General features: G+C 45.3%; 2 protein-coding genes across 2 annotated transcripts; one reads left to right on the forward strand and one right to left on the reverse strand.

Annotated features, from left to right (window-relative positions):
- The first annotated feature begins 4012 nt into the window (after positions 1 to 4012).
- Positions 4013 to 7737, forward strand: LOC134035145 (somatomedin-B and thrombospondin type-1 domain-containing protein). Its single transcript, XM_062480006.1, has 5 exons — positions 4013 to 4686; positions 5662 to 5856; positions 5935 to 6013; positions 6661 to 6837; positions 7337 to 7737. The coding sequence occupies exons 1-5, from the start codon at positions 4461 to 4463 to the stop codon at positions 7452 to 7454; spliced, it is 795 nt and encodes a 264-aa protein (XP_062335990.1). The 5' UTR covers positions 4013 to 4460; the 3' UTR covers positions 7455 to 7737.
- terf1 (telomeric repeat binding factor (NIMA-interacting) 1) lies at positions 7633 to 11113 on the reverse strand. Its single transcript, XM_062480005.1, has 10 exons — positions 10929 to 11113; positions 10710 to 10805; positions 10475 to 10599; positions 10161 to 10247; positions 9905 to 10054; positions 9250 to 9359; positions 9075 to 9098; positions 8770 to 8867; positions 8501 to 8574; positions 7633 to 8345 (listed from the first exon to the last, which is right to left on the reverse strand). Exons 1-10 carry the CDS (start codon positions 11104 to 11106, stop codon positions 8190 to 8192), a joined length of 1098 nt encoding a protein of 365 aa, XP_062335989.1. The 5' UTR covers positions 11107 to 11113; the 3' UTR covers positions 7633 to 8189.
- Between the last annotated feature and the right edge of the window lie 100 nt (positions 11114 to 11213).

Here is an 11213-nt window from a genome sequence, read left to right on the forward strand (position 1 = left end):
GATACATGCCATTTGTCCGTTAATAACCCTGGAACATGAATTAGGGGCGTGCAGCAGTACACTCGTCTAATTAATGGAAATGATTAATTAATGGAAATGTGGATGTGGAATACAAGAAAGCACTGTTACAGTTGATGCGAGAGACATTGATTGATGGCGAGGATGTCCAGGATCCTTCACAGCTGTGGTCGTCCTCTCTCTCTCTCTCTCTCTCTCTCTCTCTCTCTCTCTCTCTCTCTCTCTCTCTCTCTCTCTCTCTCTCTCTCTCTCTCTCTCGTTTCACACACTGACATTTTACATGACATTTTTACCATAACAGATTAGAAACATTAAAAATAAAACTTACAAGGAAAAAACCCCACATGTATATTCACACATGGAAATATTATGACTGCATAAAGGGAGTTCTATGCTGTAAACTGTGGGCAGAGGAGTGCAGACTGGGAGAGAGACAGAGACAGCAGTAAATTCTCCAGATAAGGTAGGACAAAGAGCTTCATTCAAAACACAGCCACACCGCTGAAGCCATCAGGAAACATAAATATATTAAATTAAATGATCCATGCCTCTAAATCTTACTGACTGGTCAAACATTTGTAAATGCCTCGTAACTCATGTTTTTGATTTGACAGTAAGGAGTGCTGTATGCGTGCTGTTGTGAGGAGAATGGCATTTTCATGTGACTTCAATAGAGGGTAGAGAGAGATGGAGAAGGAGAGAGAGAGAAAAAGAGAGATAGAGAGAGAGAAAGAGAGAGAGGAGGAGAGAAGCAAGTCAGTGCTGATCGATGCTGGTCAGTGACCATTCTGTCACATCACCCTGACAACAAGTATCGGAAACAAACAGGTCAAACCCACATCCATTGGTGAGTAAAGTATTTGTCCCCATAGCGGCCCAGGCCAGCAGTTACCATGGAGACCAGAACTGTTTCGGATTCCCCATGCAGACGAGATTGACCTGGGAACAACTCCACTGTCTCCTCGACTCCTACACAAGAGCCTGAGGCATGCTGTTCACTATCACTTTGTACTCTGCTCCTCCACCCCCTCCACCTTCCTCCTGTTCCTCTCATATTCCTCCACCCTCCTTCTGTTCCTCTCATATTCCTCCACCCTCTTCCTGTTCCTCTCATATTCCTCCACCCTCCTTCTGTTCCTCTCATATTCCTCCACCCTCTTCCTGTTCCTCTCATATTCCTCCACCCTCCTTCTGTTCCTCTCATATTCCTCCACCCTCCTTCTGTTCCTCTCATATTCCTCCACCCTCCTTCTGTTCCTCTCATATTCCTCCACCCTCCTTCTGTTCCTCTCATATTCCTCCACCCTCCTTCTGTTCCTCTCATATTCCTCCACCCTCTTCCTGTTCCTCTCATATTCCTCCACCCTCCTTCTGTTCCTCTCATATTCCTCCACCCTCCTTCTGTTCCTCTCATATTCCTCCACCCTCCTTCTGTTCCTCTCATATTCCTCCACCCTCCTTCTGTTCCTCTCATATTCCTCCACCCTCCTTCTGTTCCTCTCATATTCCTCCACCCTCCTTCTGTTCCTCTCATATTCCTCCACCCTCCTTCTGTTCCTCTCATATTCCTCCACCCTCCTTCTGTTCCTCTCATATTCCTCCACCCTCCTTCTGTTCCTCTCATATTCCTCCACATTCCTGGAAGTGTTGTTTACATGACAGGAAGTGTGCGCCTAACATCGAGGAGATCATGTGATGGTGTAATGCACAGCACTCTGCTTGATACCAATACCTTGCGCTGTCTTTGATGTCACATGAAAATCCACAGCAGAGCTGACACAGGCCTCTGGGAAAGTCTCCTGTTTCATCAATGATTTATATAATGTGCGTATGCCTGACCAAACCCAGTCAGAACAGATAAAAGGTGTGTTTATGTGTGTATGAGAGAGAGAGAGAGAGAAGTAGGGAGAGTGAGAGAGCAAGGGTGTGCATGCTTTTCACCTAACAGGATACATTGAGACTTAGGTTGTCTGCAGTGAATGCTTAACCATCCACATGCACACTCAAGCACATACCCACACACACACTAACACAAATGCACACGCACAGAGCATCACAGGTATTTTCTCAGACAAGGGCAGGATGTCAAGGGTGAGAGGCCTGTCAGACTAAAACACACAGTCTTTGATGTGCATTTCTAACATGCCTTTACAACCCTCTCAGAATTCGATACAGTTGGAATTCCCAGTCAGCAAGCATTGTTTGGACCAAATGAATAATTTCCAACAAGTTCACTTTGTATATTTATGTTAAACTACAAAAGCAGTGTTTCAGAAATCTGTTGCCGCTTTATAGAAAAACCAATATAACTATTTCCAGACACCTGTGTCAATATTTGATCATAGAGGGTGGTTTGAATAGATAAGTTCTCTACTGCCTGATGCTGTCTCATAGTCAAATTCCTTTGACACTCCCTTTTCATGGGTCAGATAAACTCAATAAAATGTTCTCACAACACAACTCAGGAGGGAGTCGGGCTAGTAATCTGAAGGTCGCCAGTTCGATTCCCGGCCGTGCCAAATGACGTTGTGTCCTTGGGCAAGGCACTTCACCCTACTTGCTTCGGGGCAATGTCCCTGTACTTACTGTAAGTCGCTCTGGATAAGAGCGTCTGCTAAATGACTAAATGTAAATGTAATGTAACTTGGAACAATGTGCAAGGAAACATCAAAACACACTATCCATTCTTCAAGAGGTCGCATTGGACTCAGTAGCCAGGCTGAGATCTATCTGCCTGCTTGATGGTGATGAAGGAGGCTATTAACACTGCTTGACCAACCTGCTCTTTGACGCGAAGGAGAATCAAAGGCTAGGAGAGAGATGGTCAGTATGAGAGGGGCCAGAAGAGGCCATCTCCCCTCTTCAAACATCTCCTGGGTTCACGTGCAACAGGGGGGCTTAACCCTGACTTGACCTAGCTGGGCGTGGCTTCCTGTCAGGCACTAGCTCCTCCAGGACGCAGGGCGCAGGACTGGAGGCTCAATAGAAAGCACTGCTCATTCATCCAGGGCCCCTGTACACACACATCTGCACTATATCAATAATCTGACTGTCAGAATGTCAACATTGGAGTTGAAGGGGATTCAAATTGATGATACAACATTTTAATGTAATTGAAATGTATCCAATACAAACATAAGGCTAGCACAAATCCTTTCGCAGGCACACCTCTTGCCAGTTGATCTCTCAATTTAATGCTGTTTTTTGTTTCGTTTCTAATGACTCTTGAATAAAATAAGTAATGAAAGAAGCTTGATTCGTCTAAGATGTGCCTGTGTAGAATCATGGAAGCATGCTGTCATGTGCTTTCACTGTCAAACCTTGTAGAAGTTATGCTACCGCAGCTGTGAAGCATCACATCCACTAAACCACAGTGAAGTCACCTGATCAGGCAAAGATTCACAGTGGGACGAGTACTGACAGTGACCCGGTGTAGGCACAATTCTACATTTAATCCATGCTATCAGGGCATCTCTTGCAATCCTTTGGTCGGTCTTTTAAGCATATATAAACAGACAACATCAGGGGAAAAGTAAAAGGACAGAGGGAGGTGACAACCAAAAGGGTGATCTGTACAAGTGTACACCTCTCCCGCTATGACCTGGAGGCCGGCCAACAGCTCACATTCCTCCTACTGTCTCTATTGTCTCAGGCTGAGACACAGGGTGGCACAGACCTGCTGGGCAAGACCGACTGACACAGAACAAAATACAGAGAGAGAGAGAGAGAGAGAGAGAGAGAGAGAGAGAGAGAGAGAGAGAGAGAGAGAGAGAGAGAGAGAGAGAGAGAGAGAGAGAGAGAGAGAGAGAGAGAGAGAGAGAGAGAGAGAGAGAGAGAGAGAGAGAGAGAGAGAGAGAGAGAGAGAGAGACTAAGAGAAAGAGAGCGAGGTGGAGGGAGGGTGGGCACACAACGCCCCTCCTCTCTCTCTGTTGTGTTTGTGAGTCTCCTCCTGTCTGACAGACAGGAGGGAGGGACTCCGTCTGAGAGGGAAGGAGTGATTCCCTGGAGGGTAAGGTCTGGGAGTGGGGACAGAAAACACCCAATAGGCACATCCCAGTGTGCACAGAGACAGAGTGAATAGAGCCTGAGTGGAGTTGCTGCTTCTTGTGGCTGCAGAGTAGTCCTACTGCTAGGGGCAAACAGAGGGGTGGAGTGGAGGACAAGCTGGATGCAGGAATTTCAGGTCACAAGGGCTTGTGTGGCAGCTTTAGCCTGGACTAGACTGGGTTGGACTAGGTCGGTTCTGGCTGGGAGCTTGGCGTTCGATCTCTCGACTGACAGCAAGGGAGACATGTAGCCTGTAAGGGAGTAAACACACTGAGAAGAGCACACACGTAGAGACTGTGTGGGAAAAACAGACACATACACAAACGTTCTTCTTTGTATTTGTGTGGGTAGCACGGAGGTTGCCATTTGGTGTGCCCCCCTTTTTTAACACCCGATGATGTGGTCCTTTGGGGAGTATGCCAGCTTGCTGTTGGTGGCAGCTGCTCTAGGAATGTACCACTTAGTGGAGGGGGGGTGCTCTGGAAAGTGTTGCCAAGGCACAGACCTCAGCTGCGTGACGACCGATTGGAGGATGGACCGAGTATATGGAACGTGCTACTGTGACGAGGGCTGCATCAGGACCAAGGACTGCTGCTTCGACTACTCCACAGAGTGTCCAGGTAAGAGACGTCACTATACTACAAGTCAGACATCGAAACTGAGCTAAAAGAAAGAAATAGAAAGCCAGCAAACACAACAAGTGCACATGCGATAACATTGAAAATAAATGCTGTCACCTTTTAAAAGAATGGCGGTTATACTGGCCAACACACTTGATATTTCCTTGTACTGCTCATCGACTGGCAAACGTCCATACTGTAAGTTCCCTCTGTATCTGATAGCCTCTTGATCTCCAGAAATCTACCTCTTGGCCCAGGGCAGTCTCCTCTCAAAAGAAATGATATGCTTTCTCCTCAGTACTGTACTCTGATACTTCTGTCACGAGGCATGTGTGTGTGATATGGAAGCATTGATAAGTAACTGGTGGGGAATGTCAACCACATTATCCTAAATGTATCTGAATGTATTAATCATTAGATTTTCTAAGCAGGTTTGGTATGTGGGATGAACACACTGCACCTCATACCACATCTTATACAGCAGGCCTACTCTCTCTAAATCAATCTGCTCAACATCAAAGCTCAAATCTCATAAAGCTTGAGGGTCTACTGAAAAGAAAATCACAGGATTAAATGGCTGAATGGACTCAAGTTCATTTGGCCTGTTCTCAAGCCACTCAGGGTTTAAGAAGGAAACACAAATTCTTCAAGTCCAAATCAATTTCCAACCAAGTCCAACTTCCACTTCGACAGGTTACATGCTCTACTTTGCATGCCCACTCCACTGGACAATTGCATTCATTAAGACACTGTTGATTGTTGAACTACTCAGTTACAGACATTACTGACTGTATTCATGCACCCTACTGTTTTTCAAAACAACTCTACAAACAGTGGAGTTTTAACAGTTGGTTACTGTTCAGTAGTGAGTTTAGGCTTAGTCCTGGTCCCCACCTCGTGTTGGTCCCCACCTCGTGTTGGTCCCCACCTCGTGTTGGTCCCCACCTCGTGTCTCCCGTGTGTGTGGCCCTCCAGCCCAGCCGTGTGTGGTGACTGAGTGGAGTTACTGGAGTGGCTGCTCCCAGCCCTGCCAGCCCTCGCTGAGAGTCCGCCGGAGGCACATCCTGCAGGAGTCGAGAAACAGCGGAGAGCCCTGCTCCAGTGTGGAGGAGAAGGCTGGCTGCAGGGAATACAGAGACCACCAGGGGACTCACTGTGGAGTCAACATAGGTACACATGCTAGCATCACAAGCCCACACATTCTTATAAGACAGTACATTTGGTGTATCAAAATTGATCTTTGCTCAGGTCCAGCATTCATCACCAGCATTAAGTTTGGTAGAGGAAGGCCAAAGCATGATGTCTATGGAACCTCTCTGGACCCTGGGTATGTTTTCTAATCACAGTTTACATTACACAATACACACAGATAAGATACTGTCTGTATTATCGCAGAAAAAGAGAGCTGGAATTTCAGGGGAAACGAATATTGAAGTCACAGACCAAGCCTCATTTTAACAGTGTGAAAGTTCATGTTCATCCCTGTGACCCTTATTGTGACAAAAACAGCCCATTAGCCTCTCAGAGTAAAGTACACAAATATGCCAGCTCACCTGGACACCTGGCTGTGACACACACACACACCCACTATGTTGTCAGCTTTATGAGTCTTTGCTGCGCCCTTTGAAATTAAACACTGCTCTCCGAAACATGAATGGCAGTATAGTAGCCTACAAAGAACTGAAGCCCAAAGGGTGGGTCAGATATGAACAGACAGACCACACCCAGCTTTAGGTCTGCCTGACCAAGATCCCAAACAAAGACTCATAACACTGTCAACATGGTCTAACTGCATTTTACGACAGTAACGTCAATTGACAATACCAAAAATGGGCTCAGTGGTAAAGCATTTGATTGGGGATCAAGACGTTATCGGTTCAAATATTCCTGTATGGTGCTTTTGCTAATGAATAGATCAAGTATTTAAAAGAACCTGGCACCAATTGCATATATCCAACCTGTTCTCTCTGCCAGGTTCTGTATGAAATACAAGATGGTGTCTCTCACCCCTCACTGCACGCTGGAGAACCAGCCACACACACAATGGATGCAGTACTTAAGGGAGGGTTACACGGTGTGTGTGGCCTGCCAACCACCTGCCATGCAGAACCACAGCAGCAGCTGCCAAGGGGACGGACAGGAATCTGACAGGTATGGAGTCACAGGGAGATCAACTGGCAAAATGTCCAAAAACTGAAAGACAAGCTCCCTACACAAGATGCTGTCAGCCTTTTCCTGTGATTGAGCTGTAACATGTGACTCGGGGAAACATGTTCACACACAGCCGTGTGTGTTGGAGTGACCACAGTCATGTCTTTGTACTGGGCAACCTGGACCCCTCACCACTCTCCTGTGAACATGACCTTTGCACATTTCTAAACCGTGGTATTGGTGCAAGTGTTCCGTTAGCGCTGAAACTTGCCCTACATATCACCTCCCATCACTCTACTCCTTGCAACAGAAAATGCCCAAAATAAACCCTCCTGCTAAACGATTTCACCGTTTAAGCACACTGAACTCCGCTTGACGATATTGCCACATAGGTCTTGGTATTTGACATCCTTCAGTTGCCTACAAATGGCTTCCTGAACACTCCCATTAAACGTCACCATGAAATGCTGTGACAGTATTGTACCTGTGTGTGTTGCAGTGATTCCCTGCTTCACTGGCAGGCAGTGGGAAGCCCTCGCTGCAGAGGTACGTGGAAGAGAGTCCAGAGGACCCAGCAGTGTTCCTGTCCACAGGTTCACAGCTTTGTCTTCATATAAGTCTCAACATCCATCTCACCACACAGCAAGACTGGCTGAGATATTTCCAGCTGGCCAGAATACCCTATGTTATTTATTAAAAGATTCAGCATGCATTCAGTAACATTATAGAGACATGAACATACTGCTCCACCATTATAAATCTGATGAGAGTCTGGAGTTGGACAAAGAAATAATACAGATAGAAAACGGTTTTAATGTCAGCCATTTGGTGACTGTATGTATGGGGACAGTTAGAAATCACATTCCAAAGCACGACTCTCACATTTGCAAGATGAATTTAAAAGTATGTATAATACAACTTGTGTAAAATGTACAATAAATTGAATACAATAAGTTTTTTCCCCAATGTTTTGCACACAAATCCCATGTAGTTAGATATGCATTTTTTGTGTTGTTCGCCCTCTGCTGGTAGTAGCTAAACTTGACATACTCAAAACATGCCACCACACCTCTGGAGCCTTCACACACACACTAGAGTAGAGCATTCAAGCAGCGTATGTCCAAGCTCCTATGATGTATAACTATGAAGGAAAAAGTGAACTGCAAGTGGTCGAAGCTGCATCCTACAACAGAGACACTGGCTGTTGAGTTTTGCATGTTGAACACATTAAAAAGCGATGCACTGCATTTCATGCAAAAACATATTGTACATTCAAATGTATAAAAAGCATAAAACGTTGGCCCAAATGTAATTCCTCATTAGGGCAGCTCAGGTACAATCAGAGAGCATCTTTAATTCATTAAATGCTTCTTCAGAATCCTCCAGCGGTCTTTGAGCATGACACCGGTGCGATTCCCAAAGTCGTAGAAAAGCAGGATTTTAGACCACTTTCCCTCGCCGTAGCGGTCCACGCCCTCAATGATCTTCAGATCCTGCAACGCTGTCCACTTAAAAACGACAACACACAGGCCATGAGCTAGCAGGAACACACTACATCACATGGTGCAACGCTCATATCTCTTATTTCTGGAAGCTTGCAGTGTGTCTGCTGTGCAGCCTCCGTACTGGACCCCCTATCCAGGTGAACATTGGTGTTACTGACCTTCCGCTTGCCTCTGCTCTTCAACTCAGGGCGGGCAGGTGAGGCTGCTCCTGACTGGAGCCGATCTCCGTCTTCTGATAATAACAGACGCAAACAAACGCACTCTAGTTTTCAAATGTTTCTCTTTATGAATTATCAATCGTTAGCTTCAGAGAAGACAAGTAAAAATGTTATGAACATACAAGTACACACACATACAGCATATAGGTGAACAGGATGTAAACAAATAGCTGTGCTGGATCGCGTACTGATGGAAAGGGAGAACCCACCTCCGTTTCCGATCCTCCTGAGTACAACCACAGGCTTCTTCCCAGATTCAGGTTTCCACAGGAGCTCATTCTTAGTTGACAGCAGTTTCTTTTTGGGTCTGAGGAGAAGCATTATATCATGAGAGATGTTCTGTTTGCCCCTGCATTTGCCCCTAATGTAAGTGTCCATAACTCTCTGTGCTGCTTTGATGACCACATGTACGGGCCTAGCGACAGACTTGACCCTGCTGCTGGCGTGAGCGGTGAACATTGACATAGCAAGGAGACTCAATCACTCATGGCAGAACTGTGTCTTTTATACTCACCTCTTAACCGGGGTTTCTTTGTTACTGTATGAAACAAGGCACATAACATATTCAGACTGGAATATTAAAAGCATTATAGACAGTTGTTGAAACAGCAGCGCACACTACTGTGGACGGTTATGTTTTTTTAAACGCTGGACCGTTTTCCATAGAGAATATCTAAACAGCGACTTACTCCTGAGTGACTGGGGTGGATTCACTGGTTGACTGTGACTGTGTTTCACTCTCTTCAGTCCCCGAGTCCTCCAGCTGGTCAGGGCATGCCTTAACCACCTTGTTGGCAGCCTTGGGGACAGATACAGGCTTTACAAACACATAACCCCCTGGGTCGACACTGTGCCCTCAACCTTTACCCAGCAGCTACAACATAAGAGAACACCTAATTCAACATGGTTGAATACAGAACTGCAGATCTGACTGACAGCTCCAATTAGATCTGACTGTTAAAGCATGACCAGGAACAGTCAGTGGACCATTACTCATAGGAAAGGGCTTGACTAGCAGCTAGCGCTACAGGCCTATTCAGTGGTTCATAGGCTCCACAAGGAACAGGTCTCATTATGGGGAATATGGTGGAGCAGAAAATTGGTTCCCAATATTATATCTAAACCTTTTCCTGTTTGAACAATGGCTTGGTTCACTGGAGCATACATTGGCATTAGCCAAGACCATATTGCTCCTTTAAACACATTGAAGTTCACACTGACTCTACTTCAAGATAATAATATATTGTGTTGATCAATAAATCTGGCGGGGTTGACTACAGTCAATACTGCTGGCAGGTTCAGATGCTTCCTTTTAGTAGGCAAACATTGAAATGTGTTTAACACCTTGAGGAGGAAGTCACAAGGGTGCAGTTTCAGGTAGGCCTGCAGAAAGTTCAGGATGGCATCCAGTAGGCGAGCGAAGCTGAAGTTGAGGAGGTACGAGTGGTAGGTGTCCTTCCTCTTTATGATGGATGACAGCTTGATCCCCAAATTCTGTGGAGGGCCAGGGGTACAGCTCTCACCAAATGCCAATGCAGAGGGAAGGTTATAAAAATGTATTTCATAAGATAATCATATAATATACAAGATTGAGTCTAACCTGTGGGATTTCACATTCCTTCAACAGCCACTTGAGGACAGTGGAGGCCATGGAGCACTGACCCATCTCCAAGCACACAGCCACCGACTGGAGAAGAAGCAACACATAGTTTTTCTTATCTTTAAATGATTAACGTATGTTAATCAAAAGCAAATGCAAAATGCCAGCCGTTAATTCTGACTAGCAACATTATTATTAGAGCCCTGGAAAGAACTGTACGGTACTTTCCTAGAAATAAAAGGATCAATCGGGCCTGGGAACCAGAACAAAAGGACAACAAGGGAAAGTGAAAGCTGTGGGGCATTTCACCTTACTTGAACATATAAGAGATTGGTAATGTCCTCAAAAAGACGGTCGTCAGCCACAGTTTCTTTGAGTAGTTTCCAAATGTTGATGGCAGAAATAAGAGGTGTCACTTCAACCCCATCATAATGCACGTCTGTAACGAAGATTACTGACGTTAATACCACCAGCTAATGCTAGCTATTGTATTGATGCTAATGGCAGAGGCAAAACTTCTTTAAGCTTTGCAAAATATTTGTAACTTACCCAAATCCTTCCCGTGCATTACCCTAGTGACGAACCCCGCTATGCTTCTCTTCTGAGACAACTCGAAGTTAATAAGAGGCATACTCTCAAGTATTGCTGAAATTAAATAAAAGATGTTGATATCAGTTTGCTGCCACTGTACCGTACTGTAGTAGCTTGATGGTTGTTTAGCCCAGAGCCATAGGTTAGCCTAAAGCTAATGTTTACATCACAACTTACAGTCCAAATTAATGACCGTTTTCTCAAATTCCTCTAGTTTATCCTCCTTAAAGTAACGACACATACTGACAAAATGAAAGTCAATCATCCATCGTTTACAAAGAGTTGTAACTTTCGAAAATTCCACCATATCATCATCCGTGCTAGGTGTCTCCAGGTGACTTGTATCAGCCGCCATGTCTGTGTGTTTTGGAAACTTTGAGAGGTTTGTGTTTCAATTTCCGCGCGACTACAAAAAGAACGTTAGCTTGTTTCTGCATGGACCTCTAGTGTCTCGGAGGCAAC

This window comes from Osmerus eperlanus, chromosome 15, assembly GCF_963692335.1.
Source record: "Osmerus eperlanus chromosome 15, fOsmEpe2.1, whole genome shotgun sequence".
NCBI lineage: Eukaryota > Metazoa > Chordata > Actinopteri > Osmeriformes > Osmeridae > Osmerus > Osmerus eperlanus.